This window comes from Centroberyx affinis, unplaced genomic scaffold (genome assembly GCF_046629955.1).
Source record: "Centroberyx affinis isolate AG114_WGS23_722 - 3 ecotype Tasmania unplaced genomic scaffold, CSIRO-AGI_Caff_v1 ptg000270l_1, whole genome shotgun sequence".
NCBI lineage: Eukaryota > Metazoa > Chordata > Actinopteri > Beryciformes > Berycidae > Centroberyx > Centroberyx affinis.
In genome coordinates this window covers 522120-535000 of record NW_027278950.1, presented here as the reverse complement: position 1 = coordinate 535000, position 12881 = coordinate 522120, and the positions used below count along the sequence as shown (strand labels likewise).

The window sequence follows — 12881 nt, the reverse complement described above, 5'->3', positions numbered from 1 at the left end:
GTGTACAGTATGTGTGAGTGTGTGTGTGTGGGTGTAATAGGCTGAATTTCCAGTGAAAAGTAGCCAAACTGTTGCAGCATGTGGACAGAGTCTGTGCGTCTGTTTATGTCTTGTGCATGTGTATAAATGCGTATGTCGGCGTATGTGTCATAAGTGTTATAAGGGAGGGACTGTTACTGTATGCTAATGCAGGAATGAGCCACTGTCCACTAACTGCAGAAAGTATAAGTAGAGTAAAAGAATAAGGAGTTAAAAGAAAAGAGAAAGTAGAGATAGAGACCAGGTGGCTTCCATTAACATTGCAGCATTCCTGCTCGCAACTGCACCTCCTCCCCACTGACAGCCGAGGAGAGAGAGAGGAGAGGAGAGGAGAGGAGAGGAGGAGAAGGGGAGAAAGAGGGGAAAGGAGGAGAAGAACACAGAGAAGCTAGGAAGAAAGAGGGCAGATGACACAAACTATATAAATACATCTGCATGTATAGTGTGGGATTCAAGCGTTGATAGTCTAGAAACCCATCCTGGATTTTCCCTTTTTTGTTTTCTGCACCACTGTTATGTTGACTGACAGTGTAGAGCCACGTAGCCGGGCAAACAGGATGATGGCTCCTGGGGGAAAAAAACTGTAAAGTGTTCAGATCTGCCTGTTAAGATGCCTCAACAGGAGAATTCACCAACACCATGGGCCCCTCCGCACAGCTGGATCACGGGGCTCATACTTTCACGCATGTATAGGCCGAGGGCGATACACACACACACACACACACACACACACACACACACACAAAACACACTCATCTGTGTGCACACACACTCACATGCCCATTTTCTACAAAGTATGGCAAGCCTCAACCAATATAATGTCAAGTATGCCTTTCATGCCTGAGGGACAAGAAACGAGGAAAGCAAAAACCTTTTAGTCACGGATAATGAGGTTTTGCCTTGTCTCGTCTTAGGCCCTCATATCATCAACATACATCATAGTTCAGGCAGGTAGATAGATAGATAGATAGATAGATAGATAGATAGATAGATAGATAGATAGTTTGAGAGCCACTTGCCTAACTTGTGGTCTGTTTCCATGTGTGTGTCACATGTGCAGCTGTTGATGTGCCATTTGGGCAAAAGGTCATAAGGTCAAATGACATTCATGCACCACATCAACATCCCTGCAGTGCAACAGCCCACCTGTTGGTTCATGATGTTTTGGTAGCACAAACATTAAGATCTGGAGTCACTAAATCCCTTACAAAACTATAATTCTATAATACACAATAGAAATTTTAGAATCAAAAAATGTTTTTTTTTGTTTGTTTGTTTTGTTAAAAAGGATATGGTCAGTATAATCTCACTTTTGGGTACCACAGACACACTACAGGTCCCTATAGGAATATCATAGGGAATTTAGAGTTATACCATAGGATAGGGTCAAATAATGAAATTTGATTTCTTGAAGAAATGATTATTATGTATCATGTTGAAATATTGAATGTATTGTATTCAGACCCATACTCATTCCATAAAAAATAATAATAAAAAAAAAATAGAGTTATACCATAAATTAACAATACCATAAAGTATGATAAGGTCACACAAAGCTCACAATACTCATAATATAAGTCGCTATAGGAATATAGAGACCCTCTTTACCCACAAAAAGTTTATTCTTTCAGCATGCCAATGGCCTTGACCGGCAGACAGTCAGACATGCAGTACCTCAGCATTGAAGCCGTCCTCTTCTGATGCAGCCGCCTCTCTGTTGCACAGAAGCAGGCTGAAGGACGCCGTCATGATGAAGACTGGTGTCCAGGCTCTCAGCCGGGATGCCATCTTCTCCTCTCGGAGCCTGCTGCGGTCCCCAGGCGGGAGCACGGTGCGGTGGAGCGGGGGAGACCGGCCGACAAAAACACGCAGCTTCCTCTGGCAGGGATACAGGACCAAGTGCCGTAGTTCTCTTTCCCGGCTGTTGCATTGAATGACAAACTCCAAACTTCAGCCACAAGTCATCTACCCATTTTTGGAGTCGGCACACTATCTATAATCCGAAACCTTGCTCTGTAAAATTGGTCCAAAGTTGACAGAATATGCCGACCGGCAAATAAAAGTGCTTTTAAAAATTAATCCGAAGGCATATAAATCGAGATGATCTTAATCCATTCCCGATTGAACAGTCTTTTATGGATTCGAGACTATTGCCTCATGGTCCATACAACTGTTCATACAATGAGCAATTTCTTCATGCATGGGGCTAATACTGTAGCTAGCAGGCATATGAAGTAGTCCTTGCCCCTTTCCACAATGGCTGATCAGCATGAGGAGGAGGGAGGGAGCAGCAAATCCTGCAACAAGTCTCCTTACCCCTGGTGCAAACACAAACAGAACAGGCAGAGCACAGTAGTTAGGAGATGAAAAGTGTGTATGAAGTTCTGCAGTTTCTAAACACGTTGCAATAAATAGTGCAAGCAAAAAAAACAAAAAAAACCCTTCAGAAGTCTAACATCAATATGCTGTGCCCCGTTTTGCACCAATAGACCTCTTTGGTTTTGAATTTAGGGCAGGGAAAGTATTATGTAACTCTGTTTGGGACCACCATTAAGCAGTGGTGTATCTGATGAACAAAAGATTTCCTTTGGAGAGGGTCCTCCCTCCCTTCAGCAGACCAGACCCACATCAGAGGAGCCAGAGGAGGCTCCTGTTGCCATCTGCTGATGACTGTGGAAAACTACAGTCAAGTTCTGGGACTACAATATGACCAGAAATAAAATCATTATGGATCAAGACGCAAAGGAGTTTCATCTGCACTCCCATTCTATTCCCATGTGCTCACTGGTGAAGGAATGAAACACTGCCTTCAGCATTTTCTCCCAACAAACTCCAAGCATGACTCCAGAGACATTAAATCAGACTGCAGCCGCATTACTTTAGTTGGAGTCGATAGCATTGTTGAGAAATACACTTGTGATTTCTAAGGGACATTAAGCTGCAGTGATCCTTTGTCAATCTGTTGCTGTTTTATGGTTGCCATTTTGCATCCCTCGAAATAAAAATTATACTCAACTGGAGTTTTAAAAAATGGCACAAACAAAAGCAACCCACAGAAGTTCCAGTAACCAGGATATAAAATAATCCTAAAATAATCTACACTACAAATGGTGACTCCTGCTGCAGCCGTTTAGTGGCCAGTGCATTTACCGTTCCAGGAAAATCCTGTATGGCTTTCTAACTGTAAACCACACCAGCCTAGTTTCCAACAGAGGCTGCTCAGCTGTGACTGAATGAACCCTAAAAGAGCAATAAATGCTTTTTTAGGGTTTCCTTTTATCCCATCAGATGGGCTGTAATATCAACCATTTGAAGCACATTTCAAGCTTCTTAATCAGATCTTTAAATCCGTTAACATCTGGAGTTAGTCCCGAGCCTGTAATATCTCAGTTAGTCCTGCTGTGAAAACAATGCTCCTTTAGGCAATCATGTCTCAGAACAGGAATGAAGAGGATGAGTGCTTTTTAAAGTTTTATTAAAGCTGCAATAGCAGCAGAAGCATGTCAGCGCCCCTGTATCTGTGCCAGCCTCCTGCTGCCTGCCTTGGCCACAGTGATGAGGATGATGAGGAAGAGGCCCACGGTCCAGATACACGCTACAGGCAGCACCACCATCATCAGTATGCCTACAACAAAAAACACACATAAAATATACTGTATATCCAAGTGCATGCCTGTATCTAAGCTTATGTGTCAATTCTGAAGATGTAATTTATCTTCCGTAGCCATAACTCCCCCAATCTTGCAGAGTTGAATATGGGAAGAGTGAAAAGGAAAGGTCACGATGTAATAGAGCCTTACCGGATTGAGGTCTGTCTGGCATTTCAATCCTGATAGGGCCATATGACAGCAGGCCTTGGATAGGGTCGGCTCTTACCGCCTCTCTCTTACTGATGGATTTACAGTTCTACAAAGAAAAAAAAAACTATGTCTATTGAGATTGCAGGGTGAAGGCATCATACCAAAGATGATACATAAATGATACATCTCCTTTCATGGTTAAGTATGCAAACTGCATTGAGCTGTCCTTTACGCCTACACGTAAATCTTCAATGCAAGCTTAGTTTCTTCTCATATAAATACAATGTTCATGTTCACTTCGAGCGTTTCATTGATCTTGATCAATATAAGTGGTGTAAATTAATACAGGGTCCAATTTCCCATAAGCATCTTGGCATAAAGGTAATATTGGAGCAACACTAACATACACAGTAAGATACTGACAGAAACCCCAGATTCTCTTCAACCATTTGAATTATTTTGAAGAAAAATCAAAATCAATCAATGCCTTAGAATAGAGCAGGATCAGTGGAGCAGCGAGAGGATTTTGGGAAAGCCACTCACAGGTCTGCAGGGCTGGTAGTCGTCCGGCTCGCACAGCTGCACGGTGCAGTGCAGGTAGAGGTCGTGAGGCGCTGTGGTGAAACGGAACATGTCGAAGCTGTAGCGAATGGTGGAGCTTTCCCCGTTACTGCCCGACTGTCCCAGAGTCACGTTGAGGAAGGTTACCGTTTTGTCATTCACACACCTGGGAGGGGAAATGGAGGGAAAGAAAGAGTGGGAATGGGTTGAGCGGGAGGATGAGGAGTTCAGAGGGAAAGGACAAAAACTGTGAAGCAAACTGCGGGTCTGAGTATTACTACATGTGAGGACTTCAGTGTACCTACTAACCCGTTAAGAAGCAGTGTGTGAACCGATCCCTCTGTGGTGTTGGGCCTGTGAGACTGCGTGGCCCAGCACTCATTAACCCGAAGCAGGAAGAAATCCGCAGGCTCCGTCACCTTCACCTCCACGAACACCTGGGATAAATGGATAGATTATAAAAATTATTCTTCAGTTACAGCAATATTCCACTTAGTTTTAACATGGGGGTTATTTGGCACTTGACTGCCATGAAAAGCAGAATAGAAACTAATCACCAAGATCAGATGCAGCTGGATGAGTTTGTAGTGTTTGAATGAGGCCATGAAAACAGCCTGAAAACTTACATTTAACACATTTGTTAACAGATTCAACAACAGATCCTGCTTTTAAGACAACAAAGCAGTCCTGGGTCCTTCGTCATTTTGCATTTCTATTCTTGGTTTACAATAAAATTAGTATTTAAAAATAAGGGGCACCCTGGTGGCTCACTGAGTAGGGCGCGTACCATTTGGCTCAGGCCTTCCCGCAGTGACCCGGGTTCGAATCCGACCCATGGTCCTTTGCTGCATGTCCTCCCCCCGCTGTCTCTCTCTCACTAGATCTCTCAAATAAAGCATAAAATGCCAAAAATAAATCTTTAAAAAAAATAAATAAAATAAAAGTAGATCCAGTCTCCCAAACAGGAACTCTCTCTCCTAAATGGTATCCCTCCGCTATGTTCTCTTCTATCAATAAAAATGCTATTTGGCAAAATTATGTTCTAAAATGCCAGACCAACAGTCAACTGAGAATCACAGTAGCGGGATCTGTTGTTGAATCTGTTCAAAAACGTGTTAAAGGTCAGTCTTCAGGCTATTTTCGTGGCCTCATTCACATGAATGGGAAGTGAAAATCCGAACACTACAAACTCCAGCTGTAAGTCCCAGCTGCATCCGATCTTGGTGATTAGTTTATATTATGGTTTTCATAACGGTCAAGTGCAGAATAACCCCGATGTTAAAACTAAGTGGAATATTGCTTTAAAGCCATCTCTGATCTGACATACTAGCTTAAACAAATGGAGCTAAACAAATAAAGATTGGGTTGAATTGGCAGGTGATTGAATGAAGGTCTACCTACCTTGTCTCTCAGTTCAATGGTGGGGGCGCGGCTGTAAGCCTCGGTGTAGGTGTGGTCTGTGTATAACATCATCTGTATCGTGGCGTCAAGCTCATCCACACGCATCACTGTCTCACTGCCCAGGCACAGGATGAAGAGGGCAGTGTTGAGTGTTTGATGACGATAAGTGTACAGCGTTACACAAAGTGCTGTACACGTTTACACAGTACAATACATTGGGTGTATTCATTAACAGTGAATTTTCAGCTTGTCACTGGGCAAATTCTAACACCCAGAGATATCTTTAGCCTTGGTCTAAGATTTGGTGCAACGATAATATACAGTAGCTGCTTTTGACAATGCTCCATTTTGGACTGGAACAGTCTGATAAGAAAAGCCCTGATTTGATTTTATCCGGGAAATAGAAATATACGTGAAGGAAACAGCTTATGTACATTTGACCCCAGTGGATGGCACAAGAAAGTGTGACCAAACATCTATTTCTACTGTGATCCTCGATGGAAGACAAAATAATAATTGTTGTAAATTATAGACATAATCAAAACATCATAGGATATACACAGCATCAGCTACAAACTGTAAATTGTCTTGATATTGGCCACTTCAATTTGGTCCAAAGTAATGTTATCATGTCCGAAATGTGTGGTTTCCAATATGAAACGATGTGCAATGAGTGGTAAAGTCAGTTGTTCACCTTCTAACCTTACCTGGAGAAAGGGATGACTGGGAATGGCAGGCTGACCGTTCTGATGTATGGATAGATGCATGTGTAGTCTATCTTTATGACTGGATCTCTAATGATGTTTCCAGTAACTTGCGGGGCCGATAGTAGACTCAGGGAATACGAGATGTGAGTGATGTTTTTCTGTAGGAGGAGGAAGAAAGAAAACAAAAAAACAGATAAATAAAAACAAAACAACTGATTAACGGTGATTAGTGTTAAAGACAACATGTCCTTTCCTATGCTGACAAAAACTGACATTTTTGTTTGTGCTGTAGCATTTAAAAGGCCCAGTGCTGCGGTTTTACCTCCAGTGGTTTACCTCCACAGGCCAGATACTGGTCTTTGGATATCCTGGACATGTAGTACGGCACGCTATCGATCACCTCTCTCTGAGCACGACAAGACTTGTTGGGCAAGTGCAGGGACTCCAGCGGTACGTTATAATACCTGAAGAAATCTTCAACCACCCTGACTGTTATGAAGTCCTTCCCGCACATCACTTTGATGTCTGCGTCTGTAAAATTAGAGATGCAAGACGTGAAGGATGATTTTCGGCTGCAGGGGGGGGGGGGGGATACATTTGAGTTGGAGATTAGGAACAACACAGAAATACTGTTTAGTTTCCACATCAAAAAATGCAGCACATGAAACCCATCCATCTATCCCAACCTACTGCAATGTATCTGATTGTGAGTTAAGAACCAATTAAACTGTTGTCAGTCTCATATGTTGGTGCTGAAGTTCAGTACATCAGCTTATATTTGTTAAGTTTTAAGTATCAAACACAGAGGTATCAAAGATAATCTGATGTCTCGGTACTGAATTGTTCCTAATTCCTCTATAAACAGTGTTCAGTAGACAGCGTGTAGGTGCTTTTTCTCTTTTTTCCAAATATCAAACCAAAAAAAAGTGGTATACATGCATTGCTTGCAGCCACACTGAACACTAATGTACTTCATACAGAGAGTGTGTGTCATATGGGGAAACAAAGACAATCTCTCATCATGTGAAGGCATCTGAACAACCTCTTTAAGGATCAATTAAGAACGTAAAAGATGGGAACTTCTAACTTCACCACATGTCATCTGGCTTACTAAAGGAACCGGTCCATAAATGACAAATTAGGATGTTTCACCCTAAACCAATTTACAAGATACACAGGACCAAAATAGTCTCACCTCTGTCGCAGCGGTCTGCATAATACCCGGTGGCGCATTTGCAACGTTTTTGGTCTTGAGACAGGACACATCTGGAGGGGTCAGTGCAGTACTCCACACTGCAGATTCCTAGGGAATAAAACATGCCTTTGACTGCATTCAGAGCCATTTCATACATATGTTTGAACCTGTACAATGCATTTTGGAGTTGACCTCCGTCTCATTTGGGCATCACTTACCCACAACACTATGGCGCGTGAAGCCGAGGAGAACCACGAGGACGGCGCTCAGCTGGTTTGAAGAATGAACATTTCCACTTTAACTGTGTAAAATGTTAAATAATTTATTTACCCTCTAGCTACTTTAGCCATTTAGCCTGACTATGACAAGACATTATTGAGTTTTGGTCGAGTGACACTTCAGAATATGCCCGAATAGACAAACATCAGCCTATAGGTTACATTATTTTTCTTACATTTAGGCCTAATAAGCCATCTAAATTTGCCTACACCCACCTTCAAGCCGATTAGGACCATTGCTGTATTGGTATTTTCAATAAAGGTAGGCTGCTTCTATTATCAATACGATAGTTGCAGTCAAACGTGTTGCTCTGTTTTAGTCCCGTCCTGAGCTGCCTGGCCGCCAATTAATGAACACCTGTCGGAGGACAAGGCTGTGGTGTGGGTTTGCTCAGCAGGCACGTGCACACACAGCAGCCAACCGGTGCCCTATTTGCATATTGGTCGGTCTTGAAGTCAATGTAGTGTAGCTCCTTAAAGGATAACTCAACCTGGGCCTTATTTTCATAGTTTTTGCCATCTTGATGATTGTGTTCAGAATTCAATCACTTACTGTACTGCGTTCATACAACCAGGTTGCTGGAAGTGCTGTCCAGTAACACACGGGGCCAAAGAGGTCATCCCCAACAGTTGAATCCAAAAAGCAACTAAGATGTCCTTTCAGCACTAACACTCTTTGATCATTACGTGTGTGTGTGTGTGTGTGTGTGTGTGTGTGTGTGTGTGTGTTCCCTGCACGTAAAAATTATCTTGTGCACTTCCTGCTGTGTGTACAATGCATGTGAGTGATGATGTACAGCATGGTGTGGTGGTCAGCACTCTGTCTGTCGGCCCTTCTGTCTGTTGCCCCTGTAGTCGACCCCCCCCCCTCTCTTCCTCCCTCTCTCTCTCTCTCTCTCTCTCTCTCTCGGCTAATGCTGTTGGTAGCACACTAACTTGTCATTTTTAAGCCGTTAACTGCTGTTTTATCAACTACACTGGAAATGATTTCACTTTGCAGTCATTTTAAGACTGTTCAATAAATTGCTTCATTCTTAACTTAAATGCCATCTCTGCTCCCTCATTTGTCTCTTACACAAGGATTTGGGACTGTCTTCACCAACGGACCGAAAAATGAATGGAAATGAATGATCTTAATGTGGTTTACTTAACTAAAACTGATGCAGAAAAATCTGAAATAAAAAGGGAGAATTCTCCTAATTACTTACTACCATCAAAGGGAAAACACTGGATAAAAAAACAGAAATACTAATAATAATGTAGTAAACTGCCCTAAAACCATTAAATATGACAGCTTAATGTGGCTATGGAACCTATAGACTTTTGGAATATGGACTTGGTCACACTGGCAGTCTGGTTAAAGTATAATAATAAGCTGCACAAAGTATACTGCAGCACTTGCCATGTGAAGAATACCCATATAGTTTCAAGAAAGGTGTTGTACAAATATAGTCTTATTAATATAGTTGTTAACAAACCAAGGTCAAAGTGAGATTCTGGAAGTGCTGTATATCAATATGTCTTTAAAATGACATGTCAATTTCAACACATCTGCACATGAAGTTTGGGTGTTACTTTCCAGCATTCTGCCACAACTTTTGTCTCTAGTTACACATCTTCAGTGAAAGAAGTGTGAGAAAAATGAAAGAAGAGTGAAAGAAGATTGTGAAAGAGGAGTGAAGGAAGAATGAGAAAGACAATAATCTATGAAGGGATGGAAAGGCCAGAACGTGATCTACACAGCTTCATGTGGTAGGAACACTACTGGGTATTTAACAGTGACCTTGGACTCTCCTTTATACTCTATTGTGTTGGCTAGACCAGTGTGTGTGTGTGTGAGTGTGTGTGTGTGCACGCACTGTAGTGTAGAGATGAAAACTGCGTCTGTGTAGAAGTGGAAGCTGTGTCTTGTGTGTGCGTTGGGTAAAAATAGGCGCTATTGTAAGTGGCTGTGTTAACCACGGTCTCGGCCGATTAAGTAGCTTGTATGGCCTGAAGCAGAAAGTATGCCAAGTCATTCTGTTTCTCATTAATGTGCACAGTTGGTCTAACTGAGCAAACAAAACCCTTTAAAGAACAGGCCCTTTTGCAGGAAAGACTGTGTGAAGGACAGAAGTGTATAGGTGTAGAGAAACCAGAGAGTTGTTACCACATTAGAGGCAGAGATTGGAGAAAAATCCAAGTTTATTGAAACATTTCCTCTCCCCCATTGGGGCTCATATAGGGCAAACAGCATGTTCTTTTTACATGACCGCATTCATGATACATAGAACAAACTATCAAAATCCACTGAAACCATATGCCAGTTTTTTTTTTAAGAGCATCCTCAAATCTGACTGCGTGTGTGGTAATTGGTAGGATAATCTTCCTTCTCAGTAGCGCTGAGGTTGAGAAAACACTGGAAAAAACATGCTTTAATTAGAAAAACCCTGAGATATCAGAGTCCTCTGTGTGTTATGGGCTTGGTGGATTTTTTTTTTACTGCGGGCCTTGCAGCATCTCGGCTTGCTCGTCGTCTCGTCGGCAGCGGTGTGGTGCCACCCTGGTGTTGTGAAATAGCCGGGTTATCTGAGGTGTCTGTCATCGGCCTGATTCACAACACCAGCTGCAGCACACACACCTAGGAGGCAGGTCTTCTGCTGCTGGAGGTAATAATACACACACACACACACACACACAAAGAAAGGAGGGAGTGTTTTTTCTGTAGGTTACAAACAAACCAAACAGAAAGAGGTGTGAGGGGAACATAAGTCATTCACTGGAGATGTGACAGGAAGTAGAAAAGTATGAATGGCCTTTACATGTCATTCCTCTCTATAATGAAGTTGAGCACCCTCTTGTGACTGGATTGACTGTTTTTAACGAGCAAAGTGTCTACTGTGTGCTTACAAGATGGATGCCATATTGCTTCTCTATATCTTTACACTCCTGTCTAGTCAGCAGTTGTTCCTCTGCCTCCCATCTTTTCTGTAGCTCTACCTGTATTGTATAAATGCAGCTATTCTAAGACTTGTTTAGCTGTTACGGTGGCTAAGGCAGCCTTAACTCAAATGTTGCCTGGGGAAAGGCAAATAAAAGACATGTTGGGATGATGCATATTTACATTGCACCTACTGTACTGTAAGATTGGATGTCAGACACCATCCAAATAAAAATGAAGCGTCTCGATCACTGTCACAAAATGATTCAATGAATGTAAAAAATGAGAAAATAGTTTGACCATTGCAGTTTTCAATAGCTGGTAAATCAGAGTTAATCAGAGTTACTATATGCCAGCTGATTTTTACATTGCTGGGCAGGTTAGTAAGTTATGGAGGGAAATGCAGACTAATTCTGGACTAAGGACAGCACTCCTTGTCCACGGCCAGTACTTGGCCCGGCTCTGTCTCTGGCCCTGGATGAACCCACCCTGGGTGCTCAACATCCCCGGTATGTGGAGCAGCCAAGACAGAACGGAGCCTCCATCTGTCTTCTCTCAGGCCAGACTGAGGGACAGAGAGAGTGGGCCATTTGTTACAATTCAGCAAGGGGGGTGGTGGGTGGTAAACTATTGTTTCTGCTCACTTTTAAATCTACACTGAAAAAACATTTTCTTGAAACGAGTGACAGTATCTCAAAATAACAGATCACTCCACTAGTATCAAGATAATGTCACTTGATTCAAGTCTGCTTTGGAAACAAGTGAAGCTCTCACCTTACTAACAGATTTTAAGTAAAATAAAATTTTAAGACTTAAAACTCAACTAAATTACTTAAGGAGGGAGATTTTTGCAGTTTATGTTCAAAAAGAGGGATACATTAATTTGCATTAAAAAAAGAGGTAAGTCCCCCCACCACCCCTTACCCCACAAATCACCCATTGGATACACAGACAGACAGAAATATCCCTCCAGTCTTTTAGTGGAGTCCAAGCCAACCGCCTGCCCAGAGACAGGATCTGTCACACATACAGTAGTACAGCCTGTGGAAAAAACATGGCTATGGCCCGCAACACATGACTGTGGCAGAACGAACACACACTGGATCAAGGAGTGGAGACGGTGTGTAACCCGCCTCAGTAAAACTACTGAACAGGAACTGAACAAAGTACTGAAACGGCATCTGCAGCTTCTCTTTACACGGTATAAGAGGTTTATTCCCTCGATCTCAATTAAAATGCTGTTTGTCCCTCCTAACATGTTTCTGAATATTCCAGCAAGTAATCACAATGACTTTTCATTCAAACTACATGTAATCTAATTACTCTGTTGGCCGCATTGACACAATGCTTTTACCATTTACTCATGAGAATAAATGATAGAACAAGGTGGACAAATTGAGACAGACATCATGGGAGGACATTTCTTTGAATTACAAACTTGAGAGCTGATATTCCAGATAAAACACACTGGAAGGTGTGAGCATATCCATCAAAACTTAACACCTTGTTAAGAGGTGTTGTATCTGAAGATCACTCTCAGTAGATCACTCTCAGTACATCCAGTCACAGCAAATCTAACCAAAAATTAGATGACTAATGAGTCCACAGGGGATTTGACACTGGAATAAAGCCACATCAGCCCACTGCCGTCCACTTGGACTGACAACCAGTTTGAACAAGACAACACTCTCATGACTAATGCAATATCATATTTTCTCACAACTGTTCAATTTGACATGTGTATGGACTGGAAATTTACAAGAAATTTACTTGACATGAATTTCATAGTAGATGCAAAGCTGTGGCTTCCTGTCCTTCACTGTTTTCTGTGACAACGCAAATCAAACCCTTCAAGCAAGCAACCAAAATTGTGTGCAAAACAATAAAAAATAAAAATAAAGAATGAGGCGAAATAACACAGAATGGAAACACAATAAACACGAAGGAGTAGTTTAGAATGAAACAATGACAACTGAAAAG

At 42.0% G+C, this 12881-nt stretch overlaps 2 protein-coding genes across 2 annotated transcripts in view; both read right to left on the bottom strand.

Moving 5' to 3' along the window:
• Positions 1-2204, bottom strand: part of mmp15a (matrix metallopeptidase 15a) — a 13248-nt gene extending 11044 nt beyond the window's left edge. Inside the window, exon 1 of the mRNA XM_071547344.1 lies at positions 1714-2204. Within this exon, the coding sequence (XP_071403445.1) occupies positions 1714-1827 (114 nt within the window). The 5' untranslated portion in view covers positions 1828-2204. The remainder of the gene's footprint in view (positions 1-1713) is intronic.
• Positions 2205-3542: 1338 nt separating this feature from the next.
• zpd (zona pellucida glycoprotein d) lies at positions 3543-8319 on the bottom strand. Its single transcript, XM_071547537.1, has 10 exons — positions 8198-8319; positions 7922-7973; positions 7704-7811; positions 6831-7039; positions 6509-6666; positions 5802-5916; positions 4710-4837; positions 4383-4566; positions 3840-3945; positions 3543-3664 (listed from the first exon to the last, which is right to left on the bottom strand). The coding sequence occupies exons 1-10, from the start codon at positions 8216-8218 to the stop codon at positions 3543-3545; spliced, it is 1203 nt and encodes a 400-aa protein (XP_071403638.1). The 5' UTR covers positions 8219-8319.
• Between the last annotated feature and the right edge of the window lie 4562 nt (positions 8320-12881).

Coding starts and splice junctions, on each gene's coding strand:
- zpd (XM_071547537.1), bottom strand. CDS start 8,218: ATGGTCCTAATCGGCTTGAAG. Junction 7,812..7,921: donor CACGCGCCATAGTGTTGTGG/GTAAGTGATGCC, acceptor TTTATTCCCTAG/GAATCTGCAGTGTGGAGTAC. Junction 4,838..5,801: donor CCATTGAACTGAGAGACAAG/GTAGGTAGACCT, acceptor CATTTATCCCAG/GTGTTCGTGGAGGTGAAGGT.